Source organism: Parus major, chromosome 10 (genome assembly GCF_001522545.3).
Source record: "Parus major isolate Abel chromosome 10, Parus_major1.1, whole genome shotgun sequence".
NCBI classification, from domain to species: domain Eukaryota; kingdom Metazoa; phylum Chordata; class Aves; order Passeriformes; family Paridae; genus Parus; species Parus major.
Genome location: NC_031779.1, coordinates 7044902 through 7067003, shown reverse-complemented (window position 1 = coordinate 7067003; position 22102 = coordinate 7044902). Strand labels below are relative to the sequence as shown.

The 22102-nt window shown below is 39.8% G+C and overlaps 1 protein-coding gene across 5 annotated transcripts in view; it reads left to right on the top strand.

Annotated features, from left to right (window-relative positions):
* TEX9 (testis expressed 9) overlaps nucleotides 1-22102 on the top strand; it is a 48900-nt gene that overhangs the window by 10208 nt on the left and 16590 nt on the right. For 2 of the 5 annotated variants that reach the window (XM_015638667.3, XM_033516995.1), the window contains 3 exons: nucleotides 16968-17031; nucleotides 18196-18266; nucleotides 22014-22062. In XM_015638667.3, the coding sequence (XP_015494153.1) occupies nucleotides 16968-17031; nucleotides 18196-18266; nucleotides 22014-22062 (184 nt within the window). Of the gene's footprint in view, nucleotides 1-15924; nucleotides 16010-16095; nucleotides 16182-16967; nucleotides 17032-18195; nucleotides 18267-19909; nucleotides 20137-22013; nucleotides 22063-22102 lie in introns of those variants that run through there. The other 3 variants (XM_015638664.3, XM_033516994.1, XM_033516996.1) reach the window with 3 other exon arrangements.

The window sequence follows — 22102 nt, the reverse complement described above, 5'->3', positions numbered from 1 at the left end:
TCAGGCGTCTAAAAACAGTTTGCACTGACCGTGCCCTCTGGCTTCCTGGCAGGGCTACTCCCATACCAGTAACTTGATATATTCACTCATGGTCACCATAACACCAGCCAAGCACATGGAAAGAAGAGCATCTTTAGAAAATACTTCAATGGGTTAAAAAAACCATCAGGTCTCAGCTACCAAAGCCATGTCTGGGATTCTTCCCTCTGCAGCACAGAGAGGGGGCTCGGTACCTTCTGGCTGTTTGCTGCTTGAGGAGGAAAAGGATGATGGTGCAGATGGCAACTTTGTGCACAGAAAATCTGTTTTCAGAATTGCAGCAATTGACTAGTTTGAGTTGCTTTATTCCTCCAGCACCAAGGTAAGGAGTAGAAAAGCATCAGCTCTGCTACTGGAACATAGTTTGATTAACTAAATGTTCCAGGCCCAGATTCTGCCCTCACTCTGCTGGTGCAGCTTCGAGCAGGTGATGCAGATGCACAGCCATGTCAGAGGACAAACACTGTCATGGCACAGTTACAGAGCTTTATAACTAGTAATTTAGCTGTCAGAAAGGAAACAATATACTGCATAAATGCCTGGGAGACAGACAGAAAAAAATATGTTTTAATCTCAAATTACAGATGCAGATATAGAGCACATTGGTGTTACTTTTAAACATTGCAGACCTGCCTCTCTGTAAGACAGTAGGGTTTCTTTTTTTTTTTTTCATTTTGAGGGATTTCTTGAATAGAAATTTTAACAGTCCCAGCACACAGTTGTTTGTTGCAAAAAATACTATTCTGCTTTTCAGCAATTTCCTCTCTTTATGAAAGCATAGACAAATTAATGAAGGATAATCATAGCTTAGTCATAAAAACAATCTGTCAATAGTTACATGGTGCTCTTTCATTTCTTGGTCCTTCTTTGCTGGTCTGATACTTCAGTACACATCACCAAGCTCTGGATCTGATAACTTTGGAAGATGGTATTTTGAGATGCATTTGCATCAGCAGGAGGAAATCCAAAGGGAGAGAGGAAAAGTGTCCTCAGCATGATTCAAAATAATTGCTGAACGAGAAGTCAGGATATAATAGGATAAAAAAAATACAAAGGAAAATAAAGCAGGCAGCCAGAGTCCAACTGGTGGGTGTGGAGCTGCTATGTGCAGCAGTGAGAAGGCCTGTGGGTGCACTGACAACTTCCTCAGACACCGACTGTAAAACTTTAAATTGATTTATACTTCTTTTCAAAAAAGATACTGCTAATACACAGTTATGTCAGGTCCATTTTAAACTCTTCTGCTCACCTGGGGTTTTGATATCACTCCTTAGGGGCTTAAAGAAATTCTTCTGAGAAACAAAAGAATTGGGCCTTGAAAGCTCCCAGCTCCAACAGCTGGTGCCACAGGAACTGTCTGGGAGAAGAGCAGTTCAAGAGCTCTCAGATTGCTTTTCTATCTCACTGGCATTACAGCTCCATAGTTCTGACTTACTAGGGATCAGACACAGATATTGATAGCTAATTGAGCATAAATATGACTTCTCAGACCAGCTCTTAGTGCGACAGGAGCAGGACCCCTGCTTTAGCAGGGCACTGAAGCGAGGAGAGTGAACGCTCAGACTTTTTTATGGCAAGTATGTGAGCACTGCTGCTGCTTCTGAAACCAGCTGCTGTAGTACTGCAAAGAGTAACTCAGAGCAAGTATGAAACCAAAAGTACTGACACACTGACACAGGATATTCCTTTCAGAAAGTTTTTACCCAGAATTATGATTGTTAGCTATAAAAGTCTCATTCATGCTTTTTGGTTTCATTTAGGTTTGGTTTGGGTTTTTTTTCATCATTCTTGCAAACCTGCTGCTTGGAGACTAAGCAAATAAATTTTATATGTGGAAGAGTTTTATCACAACTGATTAAATAAACATCCTCTTTCTTTCTTCACATTGAAGATACCTCTCAAGATTTTTACAGTTACTGGGGCTGTCAGTAATGCACAGTCAGAGAAGGCAACACAGCACGATGGGGATGCTTTAAGGGGCAGCATACCTGAAACTCACTTACTGAGCTGGTGTCTGAATCCTCCGGGGACCAAAAATATGACACACAGCTTCCTAAATCCCATAAATGGTTCCAGATAGTTTGTTTTGCAAATATTTCCAAGTGGTTTACTTATTTTGAATTTCTGAGACACTTATGGATGACACAATCTTAGCATCAAATTATTGCCAAGTGTGCACAAGCCTCTTCCCAGAAGATCTGGCCCGGGGGTGAATAATGTACTTGGTGCATTTGCAACACAATTACAAGGCAGAGCACAGAGCATGCATTGCCCTGCTCCGTTGTTTGCCTCAATCCAGACGCTCTCACTTGAGCTGCTCGGGTAGAAGAAGCAGCTTTACAATTTTTCCCACACTACACTTCCGTCCTAAAAATCTCCCACACAAGCATTCTTACTCCTGCAGCCCCAAAACCACCAATGCTAAGGCACGTGGGAGGGCTGGCATTTTTGGTACAAGAACATTTGGACCCTCTCTACAGTGTCTGCTCTGCTCCCTTGAATACATTTGCACTTAATCAGAGCAACATATGACAAAGGGTGGTCTGCTGTGAAAGGTACCCAGGGCACTTGGGTTTAATATCCCCTCATTTCATGTGGATAATGATGCTCTTTCTTCCCCCCACATTCCCTGTTTTCCTCAAAACTGCTGAGTGAGAAAGACTAGAAGTTCCATCTGAGGAAACTGAAAACAATAAAAGCTCTAGTCTACTTAGGAAAAGTGCTGTAAGAGAGCCAGGCTCTATATTATAATACTCTCAAATCTATTGTAATAGAATATTATTAAAATTGAAGCAGTTGAGTTGATTTTCAAAGGAAAGATGTGTGGAGATAAATGTTCTTCAGATAATTCTTATTCGTATTTTCACATGTGTTATCCTGGTTTTCATATAAACATTGTATGATCTTATGTGGTATGTAGTCAAATAGCTGGAATCCATTAAAAGCATGCTCCAGCTGTGCAATCACTGTCCTCACAAAGATACATTTTTACATGTGGTTAATGCCAGAAAGAATCTACATCTTCAATTACGAGAACATCAAAATATGTTGTTTATTGCAGGAAAAAAAACCAAACATTTGCAGCAATCTAAAATATCCAGTCAACACCACATTGCTAAATCTAGATAATAGAAATCCCAGAGAAATTTGAGCTAAATCTGTCTGGATTATAGCCATGGGATTATCTGAATGCTAAATTACTGTATATGTTTAACTCACAAACATGAGCACAGACAGTACAGGAATATGGATGACTATGCAGATCACAATAAAACTCATCCCTAAGGGACTTTTTCATACACTAGGTAAACAACCCCTCTCTATTTACCAAGCATTCTGGATTGAATTGATGCTGTCATTTACTTTGCTGTTGCTGTGTAGAGGAATATGGTTTAACATGAACAGATTTAGCACTAGAAAAATAACAAAGGTTTTTTCTGTGCACCTCTCACAACACAGAGAGTGCAGAAATATTAATTGGCTGCTGTGTTTGTATAACTGAATTAAAGAAAATATAACTGTTGTTTAGTGTATAATCAGAAAACCAAATGACATGCACTATTGAAAGAAAAGATTAACCCTGATTGTGTTGTTAAACCTTCCTTTCCCCTCCCCCCTTGTTTACACACCACTGTTTCTGGCTTTCTAAGGATAAACAGTGAATGAACCTGGACTGACCTGACACACAGCATCTCTCAAACTTTCCCCCTGGATGATTCACACATCTGTGAGCTAGGACCAAACAATGCAAAGGGGGAAAATGCAGGATGCTGTACAGGCTGAGCAAATTTGGAAGAGGTGAGGGTGTCTAAGTGTGCCATGCCCAAGTCCCTCCTCCACTGCAAGTGCACAGCTACTGATTACAAACACACATTCCTTCCCCTGCCAGTTTAGCTCAGTTTGACAACTGCAAGTGAAATTACCTTCAGTCCTGTTCATGAGGGAATTGCTGTCATTCTTATTAATCTACCCCCCAAACTAGTTTTTATTGCTCTCTGGCACTTTATTTGCTGTTTTGCGTGGCCATGCTGTGTGCCAGTGCATGGCACAGCTCCATGGTACGGGAAGCAGTCGGGAGAGCTTTCCCAGGGACGAAGGCTAGACAGTAATTGCTGCTTCCTGTGAACAGCTACCAGCTGATGTAGATATGGCCACTCTCATTTCCCTCTTTCCCATTCAAATAATATATGTAGCTCTGTAAACAGATTAAATACAATTTTGGATCCTGGGAAACCATCAATGTAATCCTTTGGTCAAAATACAAACAAACAGATTGGTTTTAGGGAGTTTGGCTGAATCCAGATTTTAAGATACGTTATTTTTGGCAGAAAACAAATTCTGAAAAGTCACAAAAACCTCACATTTATACTGAGAAAGAGGGATTATTATGAATAAATGCCATGGAAATTTGGGCATGATAGCTGTTATCGTCAGACTGTGCACATGTGCCAACACATCACAGTGTCAGCACTCTCTGGTGTTTGAGATAATGAAACGCCCGTTCCATTCTTCAGTTTTTCTCCCTCTACCAAAGGAGCAATTTCTCACTATTTCTGCCACTATTCTGTCTGCTTTAGTGATGAATGTCTGAACACCAGCTGACCTACCACACAAAAGTTTGGTTGTTACATGAACTGTCTGTGGACTAAAGCTCTCGTGAAGCTGAACCAGCGGTGGCAACAATGAGATATTTTAAGAGTAAAAGCTTAAAGTCACCTGGACACAAATATCACAGCATGAGTGCAAAGCCCTGTTTATGAGCTCAGGTCTACCCTGTGTCAATGACTGCAATATGCACTGCAAAGACTCCAGGTCACACAGCACCTGTCCCAAAGTGGGTCTCTGCATCTTAGCCTCTGCCAGAAAAATTATATACAGAAAAGAAAAACTTGAGAAATAGAAAAGGCAAGTGAAGGGGTGCAGATAGAAAACAGCTACTATGAACACTTGTGAAAATTAAACTAAACTCATGTAAAAAAGTAAAATCTAAAAGAATTTGGAAAGAGACAGTACTGTTTCATACCACGTTACTAACTCAAAGGATAAATAATGTGACAAACTGAAACATTAGGAACAGATTTAAAGCAAAAGAAGAAATATTTTTTAATTTCAAACAGTACAGCATAGTCATAGTTAAAACAATAAAACAGGGTGCCTCATATTACTTGCAGGAACTAGATATGCTTCTTACATCTCTTACATATTAATTACAGAATTTGTTCTGGTGTAGCCCAGACACAATTTAAACTATTGCCTCTGCCAGGAGAAACCAAACTTTAAAGGCAAATATACTAATTCAACTAACATGGCTTTCTGGAAAAATAAATATATTTTGATTAGCATGAACAGTATTTCAGAAGAGGGATAAATTTCCAGTCAAAAAGAGATGAAACAAATCTGATCAGCACTTGTGTGAATTTGGTAACAGCTCACATGCTTATTTCTATATATGAGCTTAACCACTTTCCTGAAACAGAATTCCAACATCAGAATGAATCTCCAACAAAACTAAAATCTTTGTTAGATGAGATCTACAAAAATATTATGCAAGTTGGGAAAAATATATTTTCAGATTTACACAAGTATTGCTTTCTTCAGCACAGCCCCTTCAGGTGGACAACTGCCCTTGTAACTCGGGAAGCTTTGTAAAACTCCACTGACACAAACCTGGGTGCTGCTCTGTGCAACACTGAATGCTAAAGCACACAAGTGCCTGGCACTTATCAAAAAGTTGTTCAACACAGCCCAGAAAAGGGGAAGCTCATTTTCATTTCCTGTTGGACAGTTGACCACATAAGGAAACACAATTATAAATAGTATGGAATAACATTATATGCAGCTTCATGGTTGATGTCAACACATTTGGAAAGGCTGGAAAATAAACCACAGCCATAGTGGAGGTGGTTTCTCTGCTACAGGCCAGCACTTGGTCATGGACCAAGGACCAAAGGAGCACAGGATGCATGATTGCTGTTCATGCTGTACTGACTTCAAAAATAAAAAGGAAAAATGAACTTATTTTTCACAGCCATTACATGCTTTTTTCCTCTTTCACAAGCAACACATTACAAAGATTTTTGAAGTCCTTAATTTTCCACTGTGTGCTGCTAAAGTGATTTCTTCTCTTCATGTGCTTGATTTGAAAGAGTCATCAGGCAAACCTCCACTAACTCTGCTCATTGCTATTCACAACTTGTGTGCTCAACTCTTAACAGCTCTCCTTGCTGTCCCAGCCTGGCATTGGAGACTCTTTCTTTAGATCATTCACCAAGGCTGAATGAGCTCTGACAACCCTTGCTGGGGATCTGTTTTCCTTTTGCTTATTTCTTGTGATCTCTAGCATCATCTCCCCAATCAGGCAGAGAAAGTTCCTTCTCTGATTTGCTGTGCACACAGGACAGACAGTATTGTCCTGTGCCCCAGGCCAGGGAATGGAGCAGAACACAGGAGTTACTCAGGCCTATTGCAGAGCTGTTAGACAGCAAGAGAACAGAAACCAGGGGTGCTGTGAGCAAATCCCTTACAGCCTGACACTGTCTCAGAAACTCCTCTGCTAAGTTGGGTTGCTACAAAATATTAAAATTATTTTATTGCATCCAGTATCTCCTTAACCTGATTTTACTTTAAAACTACTCCACTTCTACTTGAACTAATCTTCTAATACTTAAAAAGAGGAGAAAGATTTATAAATAACTTTAGCAACTTTCCATGGCCAGCATCACACGTTACTTTTAACTAGCTAGTTCCTAGGAAAAGTCTTGATGTTTGTTGTTACAGAACACATTAAAATTCAGGTCAGAGATAATGATTTCCTCTACAAACAGTGCCTTTACAGTGAGTACAGTAGCTTTTCATGCTTCACAATATCAGCTGTGTGAGGTTTTAGTGCTATCTTCTGCAATACAGCTGGTACTTCAGCCTGGTTAAGAAATGATAGGCAGGTGATCTGCACAGAAGTGAAGTCACTCTTCTGGAGGTATCAGTTTATGACAATCTCAGTCCAGAATTTATTATTTTAATTCTATTTAACCATCTTTTAAGACTCAATTTATAATGAAAAAAAGTGCTACAGAATTATGCTTATAACCAGGGCAGTTTAACATGCATTAAAAAAATTTATTAAATGCAACTTAACACTTAATGTAAAGGGTAAATTTTTCAATTTATTGATAGAAGAAAATAATTTTACAATTAATATTTTCACTCTTCAAGTTATTTCTTTACAGAAAGAATTCAACTTTTCTTTGATAGAAAATGGTTGCTTTTATCTCCACATTCCACTTGCTGCTTCTTATGCAGTGGCATGATCTTGCAAAATCTGAGCTGCCAACACTGAAGAAGTATATCCAAATCTAAGTAAATAAAATAGCTGTTACAATGGATCTTTTTATTTTGATCAGGTTTTACAGAAAAGAATCCACAACCTAGTCTCTGAATTTCAGCACATTTGGAGTGCTCTTTTTACTCAGGACAGCAAAAAGTGTAAGAGCTGAATTAATTCAAAATTAGTTTCAGCCAGTTTTTATTCCCTCCTACCTTCTTTACTAAAGGTTCAGAACATTTGAACACAGACATTCACTTAATAATGCTAATAAACCATTTGATAATAAATTTTATTGGATTCAAGGGCCGTTTATCTGTCACTACATTGCTTGTATATCTGTCCTATGACACTAAATGAATATACAACACCTAAATTAACTCAGGATTGATCTTTGTTTGAGAAAGAAAACAGTAAGTTTTGATGAGATGGAAGTAAGGTAATTTTCCTCTTTTATTTGCAAATGCAACTAATACATTTTGTATTTATGTACTTATTTTTGTTACGGATTTGAAATCTTAAGTGTTTTGTTATTTGGGATTTGGTTTTTTTGTTTTGTTTTGTTTTGTTTTGTTTTTTTAAAGAAGACTATCTCCATAAACAGTTACCTCATGAGGCACAAATCCTGGGAAAACCTTAGTTCCAATAAGGGAGAAAACCCATTCTGACCACACAACAGAAATCTTTAAAGCTCTGTCAGATGGGCCTAACCTGGGAATTGAGCTCAGTGTTCAGTCTGGGGTTATTTTTGCCACAGAGAGTTTCTTCATAGGACAGATGTTTCCCTGTGCCTGAATGTCCCACAGTGGCTATGCTGCAATCTTAGCTCTGCATTCTATCTCACAAAGCAATTCCCATTAGAGAAATTCTTTAGTGTAAGCTAACTTGCACCTTATTACTAAGTCTGACTGCTGACAGGGTAACTTGGCAAGTTTATGAACACATTCAATATATGTACCTTCCAAAAGACTCAGTCCAATTTGTGTTCATGTATAGAAAACAAAGCCTTTGTCCTTTTCCTGGTGACTGTGCTCACATCAGAGATGTTCCCTAATGCTGTATTTGGATCTTGAATCTGAGGGACTCCTTGGAGTGCTCTGGGGCACCTGCAACAAGAGCTGACTGTAACAGAAATTAGGGGGCTCAGCATGCATAAAAACTAGGCCTTGTATTTTTAAAAGCTATCAAACATTCTGTTGTTAAAATAACATCTCTTTTTAGTGTGGCAGTACAACAAAAAGAAACCCCCTATGACTTTCTGCTGGCTTTGCAAAAACAACAATTGCTGTCGGCATTTGTTTATGAAAACAGGCAAAAGATAACAAACCAGCGTTCTCCCCCAGCTGACAGGGAGCTACACATCTTTTCCCCAAGCTAGAGAAAAAGCTCCTACCTCCCCTAAGCCAAAATAACTTTTCAGTTTAATACACAAACAAGTAATGTGTGCTCATATTGAGAGTCTACACAGGAGTGCAGAGCTTGACTTTTAATTCCTTTTCTTACACTGGCACAAGTTTCTCAAAGAGCAGGAATTATCAGGGAAGCCAAGGGCTGAACTGGTACTACAGACTCAATGAGCATTTCTTTTATCAAGCAACACATTATACACAAAAACATGTGTTATTCTAGTTTACGGCTAACATTGAATGCTAACATTAGCACCCTGAAAATGTTAGAATTTGTTTATACTTGATACATAGTATTAATTTGCTTGGCCATAGCCCATTAAAGTCACTGAATATTTCAGAATATTTAACTGAAAGAAAAATTAATAAAAATACACAATTTGATAGTAAGGGCCAGACCTGTCACAGTGCTGTCAACACAGCACAGTAACTTTGAAATCCCTCCCCTGCATTCACCCTTGATATCCCCACTCCAATATACAAAGTGGCAAATCCCATGGAAGCAACAGTATAAAATATTTTTTCCCAAAGAATTTTATGCTGTATAGCAGCAAACAATCTTCCAAGTAAAGAGGAACTGAATGCAAGTGATGACATACCTATGCAGATAAAATATTCGTGATGGGCACAAGAGTATTTGGCTTTTTCAGGCTTTGGGGATTTTGGATTTCTTACTGACTACGACAGGGACAGGAACAAAAAACAGAGACCAGCAATGAAGGCTGGAATGAACAGGAACAGCATGAAGAGATTTGTATTGCTCCTATTATAACCACAGGGCCCTGCATCTAGGTGACAAGACTGTTTCTTTTTCCAAATCTTCCCTGTAATTTGAAAGCCTCTGTAGAAAATGAGTGATTTCTCAAAAGCACCTTGGTAGGTCTCTTTAAGTCAGGTGGGGTTGTCTTCCTTAGACTGAGATCTAACACATAAAGTAACAGCCTTTTGGAATCCCAGTGATCAAATGTACTGGGAAATATTCAGTTTAATTTTATTGCTAGTTTGCAATAAGTAAAATGAAATTTGCGGAGGAGGAGTCACTGATTTGTTCCAATTTATGTAGCCTTTGTTTAAAACAGGACAAGGAAATTATCTCATTTAGGGGAAAACTGTATACTTCCAGAGCAGACTAAAGAACATCTAACAAAACTGCCTGGTAGGAGGGTCTACAACTAGATTTTGGTCCATGACTAACATTCAAAATTCTTTCCTTTTTTTTATGTAACGTCACACATGACAGTATTTCAGGCAGGAAATGACATAAGATTTCCATTTACAGTGAAATGAAAGGTCACTCTGTAGCTTTGGGAACAAGCTCAGAAAGGCCTTTGAGTATGCTGCACCAGCCCTCTGAGGGTACCCTCCATTAAAAAGGTTGCCTCTTACAGAGTAGATGGAATTTTCATCATTAGTGAAAGACATTTCTCCTTTACTTTGACACTTTGACATGTTCTCAAATCCTCTGAACCTCCATACAAATTTTCAATGTGGCAGGCCATTGCTTTGATAAAATAACTTCTCTGTTTTTTCCAAAAATACCAGCTACCACTAGAACAAAAAATCATACAATTGTCATAACAACCTGGTAGTATTACAGTGGCCACTTTGATGAGTGGTCTGAAGAGTATTTGCCAAACCTTTTGATCCCTAGTAATCAGAACAGAAGTGCCCAAAATCCAGAGATTAAAGGATTAGGCCTCAAGAAAGACTTGTGGTATTTCAAGAAAATGTGACTGATGCTCACCACTTATTTTTTACAGTGCTGATGAGATTTAGTGTTTAAGGTCCTTTCCTGTTCAGACATAAAAGCTGCTGTAATCAGAGTATTACTAGGGAAAACTACTCTGGTTGGGGATTCAATATGTTTAAATTGTTGAGCCAAGGTTATTGTTTGGATTAGGTTAGGAAGGATGACACTGAAATAAGTAAGCCCCAGTAGTGCAGTGAAGCAGAGAAGAACAAAGAAAAATGTTTATATTTGTAAACATGAATCTGGATAGCACAAGTATGCTGGTTATAGCTATATAAAAAAAAATAACTTGGACCAGCCTAGAAACTATGCATTGTATATGTCTACACAAGTACTAGAAACAGGAAAAAAATTTCCATGGCACTGAAATATATATGAAAGCAAAACTGGAGACATTGGAAATGGAAGAGACTTAAAAGGTCAGCCTGCCCATCCCCCAGCTCTGCTGCCTCTCAAAATCTGTGTAGCTGGTTCCCACACACCTCCCCAACTTCTGCCACACAAAACTTGGCACACAGAGCTGACATCCATCAGGGTTATCCTGCCAGGAAACAAAAGATAGCAGGGTATAGTGGTGCTAAACCAGCTTAGGATGTCTGTCAGAAAGGGCTGAAGAACTTGCAGACTTCATATATTAAAACAGCAGCTTTTTCACAGGAGATCCATGGCTATGAATAATACTTGGTCCTCTTCATATTTTAGGGAATCATTAGAGATGCCTGAGAAAATATCAGCAGAAAAATGTGTTCCAATGTACAATCATGCCATTTCAAACACCATTGGATTATTATTCCTGATTAGGGGTAAATATCCAACAGCTGTCTGGGGAATTCCCTCAATGTCTGGATTATTGATTTAATAGCTACATATTGTCTAGATCCTACCATTCCACTAATGTCTGAAAATGCTGTACACGAGTTTGTGGGTATTTTTTTCCTACAATTCACAATAATAATGTATTTTAGTCTGATTTTTAGGTGAATTCAAGATTAGCTATTATACATTCCACATAACAGAAACATGAAATAGCAATTTTATTTTTTAAACCAAAAACCAAGATGAGTATCTAAAGCTAACAAGAAACAAACAAACAAGCAAACCCTCCCCCCCAAAAAAACTCCAATCAAAACAAAACCAAAAATACCAACCCATCCAGGTTTCCAGAAATCTGCTAAGTGTTAAATTCCACTTAAAATTCATTCCAAAATTCTGCTCTTCCCTCTCTCCCCTCCAGGAAATTGGAACTAGAAAAATGAAGGAGAAATTTAAGGTAGGGAAACTATTCAAGTGTGAAGTGGCTGTAATGGTTACAGTTGCTTAGGTTACAGTGATATGCCTTGGATTTAAATTTGACATCCTCTCTGGCACATTTAGAATAAATAGGTAAACAAACAACTGCCTGCTAGCTTGACATTATTTGCCTTCGTGTGTGAGTGCTGCAGTCACTGTCTCTGGTTTCCTTCCTTGTGGCTGGGCTGAGGCTGCACAGGGGCTGTGCAGTGTGAGGCTCTCCGTGCATCCCTGCTGGGAGGAGGATGCTGTGAAGAGCAGCTCACGTCACACCACCCAGAGACGTGGCAGCAGTGCAGTGGAGCAGCCCCGTGGCAACACACACCCCTGCACGGGTGAGCGCTCTGCTCTGGAGCCCCGAGCCTGTGAACAGGGCTGCTGTCCCAGGGAAGCACAGTGCCTGGATCTGAGAGGAGATGTGCTGCAGGAAACAATCCCTCCAGGGCTGCCTGACCCACGGCAGGGTAAGCAAAGCAGTAAAAACGGTCCTGGGCGAACAAACGGGCTGACAAGGTACCATTTTGAGTCATACTGCCTTGGTGAAGCATCCTTCTTTCCTAGGATGGAGGTACAGCAGACAGCTGCAAGTCCTATGAAAGACTTTTTCTGCTAGAGGTGGAATCAACAAATATATAAATGAGAGAGGCCTGCAGTAAGAGCAGGTTAATCAAATTTAGCTCTACCACATACCAAAGACAATATATAGCACTTAACATGATCCTTGGTCTAAAAATAGTAAGCATTTGTGGCATCTATATGTGCTATTTATTTGTTTACAATGGGCCTTACAGTAAAAAACCCCACAAGAACAAAAAGCTTGAGGCCAGAGTATCAGCTGTTATCTCTTTGGCCTGATACATTTGCAATGATTTTTATGGAAGAAAACACTGTGCCAAACCACTTCTGTTCCTGTGTTTCTGACAAGTAATGTAATATACAGTGAAATCCTGTCCTTTCCCATTGATAGTTTTCTAGGTCTCTACTAAACATCACAACTTTTATGAAAAGAGAGGAAAATCCTGTATAATGAATCTTTAAGCAAATAAAAAGATACTACAAACAAAAATGGTGTCAAAAAGCATGAAGATAATAGACTCAGGTAAAAATCTCATGTTTTTTATATTTTTATTGAAGGAGGAAAGAGAGCTCACAAAATTTGTGCCTGTAGAAGGAAGAGGGCCATGGGTAACAATTAAATAGTGCATGTGCTTTGGTTAATCAAAAGTAAACACTGCATATTGATCCTCAGCAGTCTTCTGCAGTAAACTATTCTAACATCCCAGCATCTACACACACCCTTCTGTGTGTCCCAAACCACTCCTAACAGCTGTCCTGACGGAGCTCTTCTGTTCTCTAACCTATCTCCTCCTTTGCTGGAAGAAAACCAAAGGCAACACAGTGAACAACTTCATTTTGAATTTAACATTTCTGTTGGGGTAATTTAATTCTGCGATCTTATAATCCTCAGAAAACAAATACTGAAACACTGGAAAAATATAGAATGCTGATGTAGTACTCTGATCACAGAGGTCTCTCTAGAAAGAGGTCCCAAGTACAGCTCATTATGACCACAAATACTGCTCTGGTTAAAACCTGTCTCTAACCTGCTGCACACTTCACCTCAAAATCACAAAAACATTTTCATTTTATAGTCATGATGTTTGAGTCAACACTTAAAAAATGATTAAATGGAAAATGTTGTTGACTAAATCTTATACCCTATACTAATGCTTTGCCCCCCCAGATAAACACTGAGATAATTTTTCCTATCTCCTTATGTATCTTGCTATTGGTTGGGGTCTCTCATATAAGCCTATTCTCTACCCAGTTACCAACTATGTATTAGAGAATTAACCACAACTGTTAAGGTCACATCAGGTCAACTTTGAGGTGATAAAACCATAATGGAGTAAGGGATCAAGAATGTAAGAAAATCTCTTATTTTTTCTAATTTTGTTTTTGACATCTCTGGAGAAATACTTTAAAGTTCACTAAGAAATTCTTATCCAAATATACTGATCTTTTCATATTATTTCAAATATAGGTAGTTGAATTCTAAATCCAGTTGATATAATATTTTAAAAAATAAATCATATTAAATAAATCATGCTGTGGATCTTAGAAATATTGTGCAAATTTGCAATCCTAATATGTATGTATGTTATTAATCCCAGGGGCTTATAAACAAAAAGAACCTTGTGTTTCTGTGTTTGTTAACATATTTAATAATTTATGTTATAATAAATTACCCCTCTTTTGTTTATTAAGTCTTAGCTAACAGCTGGCTAGAAAACCAGTTGCTCTAATCTCTCTAATCTCAACCAGTGATTTTTTTTGCTTCAGTATCTAACTAGAAGAGATCTTCTAGCTAATACTTTTGGCATTTTAAGGTGTTATGCTCTTATAGAAATTTTGTACAAGAACTTTAAAACCAGTAAAAATATTAATAAGATGATATTTTAATTCTGCAAAAAAAATAGTACTTTTGGGGAAAAAAATTCCTGTTTGGAAAAACATATTTCCCCTCTTAGCTTTCATCCTGCCAACCTTCATTTCCTTCTCTAGTTCCCCTGTTTCTCTTAAAATCCCCCAGGATGTCACTAGAGATATTTCTAAAACATGACTTTGGTTATGATGTGTTAATGTCTCATAGAATCTACAATTTATTTCTTAACAAAATCTGGTTTTTCCCCGTGGAGGTTAGTTCTCTAGTATTGACCTCACCTGTTTTGTTTTTCCAAACCAAAAGCACAAATGATGGAGTTAAATTCTGGTGTGGGTGTGTCTTTTTTGTTTTTCTTTTTTTGTTTTTAAATGCCACTATTAACCCCTTGCTATTCTTACTAGTAAAAACACAAAAATTATGGTAATGGACTGACTTCTTGATGTATTTTTTTCAAAATCTCCGTAACATTTTTCGTTAACACTCTTTTCCCTCTGTGTGTCAATACTTTTGATTCAACATTAGTGCTAAGCACTTTCATTTTCAATATTGATGTTTCTATTTTTTGCCTTCCACTAATCACATTTCTCCTTTCATTTCACCTTATCTATCCCATTACATTGCCTGTCTCAATGCTCAAAATCTTCAAGCATTTCTTCTGTCTCGTAAGTAATACTTCTGCAGAAATCCTTCAGCACAGACCTCCTACTTCCAGCCAGCTAAGCCCTTCTGATTTCCCTGGTGCAAATCTCTTAATTAAAATCATATACAGCCCACGTAACTCAGCATAGAACCACATTATTCTTGCTCTGTAGATACCTGGTGCAGAACAGCTGGGCTGCTGTCACATGCAGGGGCACAATCTGCTGGGAAGGGACATGGGAGTGAATGAGTGGGTGAGTGGGCAAGGAATCCACAACCTGCCTGGGGCTGCTGAGCAGTGGGACACGAGGCATCGGGCAGAAACTGAGGCACAGAAAGTTCCAGCTGAACTGAGGAAGAACTTCTTTACTGTGCAGTGAGCGAGCACTGGAACAGGCTGCCCAGAGAGGGCATGGAGTCCCCCTCGCTGGAGATACTCCAGAACCATCTGGATGCAATCCTGCGCCATGTGCTCAGGGATTGAGCCGGCAGGGTGGACCAGATGACCCCGCTGTGGTTCCAACCTGACCCGCTCTGTGTCTCCCAGACTTTGGGACAGACGAGAGTGGGAACAGGCTCATGGGGGACCGGAACGAGAAATGCAGCAAAATCAAACTGTGTGTGAGTGACGGACAAAAATAATGAAGGGATTCAAACAAGTGATGGAGGACAAGGCAAAACCAGGCGACAGTCACAGAAATGTGTGTACAGGAAATGCAGAGGGACGACAGCACCAAAAAGCTGTAGAGAAGGTGGCACAGGTCGTGCCGTAAACGTGAGTTTAATGCACTGAAATGAGGGAACGTTGGCAGGATAACGTGTAGCAAGGCCAGAAGGGCTGTAATAACAATTTATTACACTAACAATTGTAATGGCCCCTCAGCCCTTTTCACCTGCTCCGATCCCGAACCCGAGGCCGCCCAGCGCCAGGCCGGGTGCCAGGCGGTCCCTGCACACGGCCCTGACCCGGGCGGAGGGGAGGGGAGAGGGAAGGAGGGCGGGAAGGAGCGAGGGCGGGCGGCCGCCGGTTGCCCGGGCGAAGGCGACGCCACAGCGCCCTCGGCGCGGACAAAATGTCGGCGGTCGGTGCGGCCCGGCGGGGCGGGGACGTGCCCGGGGTAAGGCGGCGGCTCGGGCTGGGCTCGGAGTCGGGGCAGCGGGGCCGCAGCGGGCCCGCCCGCTCACTGTGGCATCCTCCCCGCAGGTGCGGAGAGCGGCCGGCAGCCCGCAGGCGCTCGCGGGGCCCGGCGCGCTGAGCGGAGCATGGCTGGCCAAGGAAGAACAGTACAAGTAAGGAGGCCCTGCCCCGCTGGGACCGGGGCACAGCCGGTCCCCTGTACCCGGGTGCCGCGGCTCCGGCCCCGCAGAGGGTGGATGGCACTACCCGGGGCAGCGGGACAGCGCCCAGCGCCGCTGGACACCACCGCCTCAGGCAGGCTCTAGGCCCGGACATGAGGTTCTTCTGCACGTCGAACATTGACTTTAGAACTAAATTATGACTATATAAAAGTTTAAGCCTGTTAAAAACAGTTTAAAAGCTGTAAAGGTTTTAAATGGACGGCCTGTGTTAGTGCCCAGCCCCTGTGGATGGTGAGGGTGCACAGAGAGCCACGGCAGTCACAGCACCAGGGGCTGTATGGGAACATGCAGTAACACCTCACTACCCGAACCTGTACAGCCGGATAGCAACACGTCTTTAAATACATCATAAGCAATGTAGTTGTGCATAGTCCTTCCCCAACCCTTGCTGCTGGGTATACTGAAAGGAAGGACTGTGTTAAACATGGAAAACCTTTAGGTAATAAAGACATACAATGGCATGTCCGAAACCAAAGACATCCTTCATCTCTCACAGTTGCTGTTTAATGGGTATACACGTTTTATTACTATTGATTTGGCTGCAACACAGGAAATTGTTGAAACTTAACTTTTTTAATACCTTGAAGTGTATTTCAGCATTCCTTTGTAGGAATCATTAAAATTTCCCTTAGTTCAGGCAAAAATACTGTCACACTCACATTTATTCCTTTTAAATCTTTCAAAAACTCAGTGACAAAGAAATGCTTACTCTTTTAGGCGACTGAATGCAGAATTAGAAGCCAAAACAGAAAAACTGGTGCGTCAGGCTGAAGAACTAATGGTGAGTAGGTTAAGCAGACTGTTACGTACTTTAGTCTGGATTCACATGCATACAGAGCTTCAAAAGAAATTTAGACCCTGACTACTAAAAACATGTTGCCTTCAGATGTAAGGTAAACTTTATTTTTTTTTTCAAAGTTGTAAACTTGTATTAAAAACACTTGTATTCAAAAATAGTTCCTATGTAATTCCATCAGGCAGGTATTCACATACCTGCGTACAGCATTTGTACAGATACATACACAAAACCACATTAAAAACTTTTTTAGTTTTTTAAGAAAAGTATCTGTAGGTGGTTTTATGCCGTAAATATTAAAAATCAGTATTTGAAAACCAGATACTGTTATAGTAACCTCATAGTGAAATAGGATCTACATTATTCAGGCTGAAAGAGATACAAAGAATAAGCAACATAAATAGAAAAAATGAACTTAGCAAGAAGGAAACTCTCAAAACAGAAAAAGTTTCTGTTTATTATCAGTATTATCATTTAACATTGGTGTGGCTGTGTACCAGATAGAGTCAAGACTTTTTATGAAAGTTGGACAAATGAACGGGGCAGGTGTGGTTTATAGCCAAAACAGCTTGGAGAAGGTGTTCTACATATTAGATATATTTGTTGTAAGTACACTCATTCAAATAAACAAGGCTTAGAAAGCAAATTACTAAGTATTCTGGAAAGCTGTACTTGTATGCACTTTTCCTTCTGTTGAAACTTGAATTTTATGGGCTGTGAAAACATACTCTTCTCTTGAGCAGTGACAAGCTGAGGCTAAATGCTTGGCATTTGAACAGGAGCAGATGAAACGGCCAAAATAGCATCTAGTCTCTTTCCTTTAGAAAACAGCAACAACAAAACCACTGTTTTTTTCTTTTCTAAATATAGCAGAAGATGAAATATTCTTAGGGTACTTAATATACCACATGGCACTGCCAGATTGCATAGATATACATTTAACAACAAAACAGCAATGGCATTTTCATTTTTAGACATCTTTCCTTGTGTTTAGAAGTTCTGTTCCACAGCAGACTATAGTTTCCATTCTTTTCCATAGTAGACTGTAGTTACTGTGATTTCTGATTTACAAATAGGTAATTAATTTTTAATGGATTATATTCTCCCAAAATCAACGATTTTTTTCCTTTTTTTTTTTTTTTAATGAAGAAAGGCCAACAGAAGATACTATCTCAGCCAATTTCAGTACAGAGTAAGTCACCTGAAGATGACAGACAGAGGTATGTGCTTTACAACTGCTGTGAGTAATTGGTGGGGAACCTCACACTGACCCTGCATACCTTGTGTCCTAATCATGCTCCTGTTTTATCTGTCATTGCTGCATACTCCATTGGTGGAGTCTTTATTTTTTTACCATTATTTAAAAAAAAAAAGGGATCCTAAGCAAGTGTTGTTATTTCAAGGAAGGTGTAATTTTGCTGGAATGTTCTATCTAAGATATTAAGAAGTGCTGACCTTTGTAAAAGAGCAAGGTAAGGTCACAGGTTTCTTTGCAGTACCTAACAGTAGGCACTGGGCAGTGGATGGTTTTTAACAATTGAGCTGACAAAATGAAGGAATGGATACTGGTTCACATTTAACTTGGCCTAAACGTTCCTGGGACAGGAAATGCCTGATGAAAACAAACACAAAACCCTAAGACAGGCAAACATTGAGCTGCCACCCTCTGGAATGTGGATACCATTACAGTGCTGGGGCCCACATGTTTTTGGCCTGGATGATCACAGGCCGAGTGTCCAAACCCCTCAGCTCACGAGTGGGGACATGGCTGTGTTCCCTTAGTCATTCAGGGGCATTATAATTTCCTTAGATGTTCAAGGGTTTATATATTGGTAGTGTGGGAAATGGCTGAATTTAAATAGACTAATACACAGTTTATCAAGGATCTGATCTGTAGGTTCCTAAATTTATGATGCCATTAATCTGGATAAGAAAGATACAGGAACAGACAACAAAATGCTTCAAATGTTAAGCTGCAGTAGGGAAACTTTTCAGATAGTATATATGAAGGTCTGGTAAAGATGATCAAATAGTTATATTTGTGTAGAATAGAAGCAAAGACGTGGAGTTTTTCTGAAAGTAAAAGGGGTTTTCAGTACACAAAAAGATGTGACAGCTAGTCAGCTTGTATAATAGAAGCCTGACTACCAGCAAAAGTTTGCTACTACAATTAAAATTATTCCTCACCTATTTTAAAGCCATAGCTGGGGGAGTGAAGGGCAAGAAACTTATTGTGTGTATCAGTCAGTATAATTATGCTTTTTAAGCAAATTCTGGTTCTTACTTTAGTTTTATGTTCTGTTAGATGGATTTTGAACATTAGACAGAGAATTTTTAAGAACTTAAAACTGGAGTTGAGTTTTAGAGCTGCTTTATTAAGTAATGTGATTGGAAGATTCAGCCCCACAAAGGGAATTATTAGCTTTGATGGTACACATTAGAAATAAATTGAAATGTTGGAAGAACTTTAAAAAAGAAACAAAAGGGCAGTTAGCATGTCAGAGTATCAGCTGACCTTCCACTTACCAACATAAATTAAAACACATTAAAACAACCACAGTCTGGTAAACATAGTGTCCTGGTAAATATTTACATAAGAGAACATTGGAAATCCCATGCTGTAGTGAAAAAAATTAGAAATGTGCACTAGGAATTAGGCACACTGATTATCCATGAGTGAACATTGAGGCCATTCAATTAGATTAGTTCCAAGTATTTAATATTTAATTAAAAATTCTTTTTTTTTTTCCCAAAATTGTGCAAGCAGATAGGCCTTAAATCTAAAGAAAGCACTTGAGGTATTTTTGAACTATCTCGTTGAAATTTCTATTGATTGCTTTAAGGAGAATGAACACTAAAGCAACTGGAAAGAAGGGAGGAACTGAAGCAAAGAAAGAGGCGATATCGGGGGAGGGGAAAAAAATGACAGGTTGAAAGGAAAAAACAAATGAGTAGGCAAAGTAGAAAAAAGACAACAAATATTTAAGTCATTCTCCAAGTCAGCGTATATTTTAAATTAAGTTCTTCTGGAGTTCTTGCGGCATACTGCATGCGGGGAAATTTGAAATCCTTGGCAACAAAGCAGCTCCGGTGAGAGCTCGGTGCAATGAGCTTTTGTTTACAGTTTGCCTCTCCAGCCATGGCCCGGCCGGCGGCGCTGGGCAGGGCCGCGCATGGGCAGCCCCGGCCCGAGTGCAGCGGGCAGCGGGCAGCCTGCTGCCTGCTGCCTGCTCCCTGCTCCCTGCTCCCCGCTCCCCGCTCCCCGCTCCCCGCTCCCCGAGCGGCCCCGGGGGCTTTCCCCGGGCCGGGCTGCGTGTCCGTGTGCCTCCCTCGCTCCCTCCGTGGGCTTTCCCCGGGCTGCGTGTCCGTGTGCCTCCCTCCATCCCTCCGCGGCCTTTCCCGGTCCTTTCACCGGTCGCACAACTGGGGAGAGGGCTTTCAAAAGGGGGTGCTGTGGATGTGCGGCAGGAAAGAGCCATTAGGGTTAAATAAATTGGAGAATTTGAGAGGTTTGGGTTTTTGGTTTTGCTTTTTCCGTGTTTGGGTTTTTTCTGTTTTGTTTTTAAGGCGACCCTAAGACAACAGATACAGTAGGAGCAAATTACTGTATTGAGGATAAGAACAGAATTGTTTTCTTGAGTATAGAGCGTGTTGTATTGTCATATTTTTCAGAATAACATATAGCTGTTATTTCTGTGGCAGCAAATCCTCACCTTCTGCATGCTCCTAGAGCTAGCCAATAGGGAGAAAGCTTGCAGAAAATAGGGTAAATAGACAAAAACTAATCATCCTATTCTTGAAGTCTGTTGCCAGCCACACACAGATGATTTCTCCAGGTTTTTGGGGTTTTTTTGTTGGGTTTTTTTTTTGATTAATAAAATTCAGAGCTTTGTGCAGATAATTCTTGTTGATGAATGTCTGTGAAATTTTTAAAGGCAAGATCTAAACATTTGCTCAAATCAGCCTGGCAAAAAAATTAGGTGACTTGATGAGCCAGAAATTTAAATTTTATTCAAAATCTTTTATAATCAGCATTTTAATTGACGTAAAAAATTTATAAAGGGTAGCTAAAAAATAGCCTTTCATTGCAATAATATACCATCACATAATTCATTTTGAAAGTAAAAAATGTATTTGTATAGCTATATGACAAGGAATTTTACCTGAATAGTACACAGCATGCTAAAACTTTCTACTTAATTTCAGTAGACTTGAAAAATAATAATTTAACTTGAAAATCAGTTACTGAGAAGCACAGTTTTTAGCCAAATAAACAGATAAGAAAGCTGGGGTTTTTTCTGTTTTTGTATACTTGGTTTTATTCCCCATCTGTAAAATGAATACCATATTTGTAATACTTAATTCAGAGAAAATTCTATGAGGCTTAATTTATAAATTGCTCCGCCTCATATTCCTCTGACAGTCCCTGTCAATTGATCAGCCTAGAGTCAGTCTGATCCTGCTAGGACAGGTGGAGCTACCTCCTCACAGGATGTAGAGGACACTGGTAATATCTTCACTTTGTTTGTATGCTCAGGGGTTTTATGGCACTGAGATGTTACTCAGTGAGCTGCTGCTGGCAGTCTTTGGTTCTGGATTGTCCTGGGGAAGCTGTAACTCTGCTTCCTGGCTGAGTACTCCCTGGTACAGGGAATGATTGATCTAACAAGCCAGCAGCCTGAATGCCAAGAGCCAAGATCAGGATTCTGGTACATGAGTGCTGTTGTGTTGGATACCTTAGGCTCAGCAGGTGGTTTGGGTTGCAATTGAGGTAGACTGGACAGACTGTGAATGAGACTGAATTTATGTTTGAACTACTCAGTATATATTCCCACCATAGCTGTATTGTTTATTCTAGACATATAAAATTTTATTCCCCTGATTCTGACAGGGGGGTTGTATTTTAACTGCAAACTGTTTACATTATTTTAGGTCCGTGAATTTTTATCTTTTTTTTTTTAATGCAGAGATCCACTCTCTCCTGAAGTTGCATCTCTTACACACTCGCTTGCAAAGGTACCAAAACTATCCTGATTAAACTCTTTTCTAGCATAGT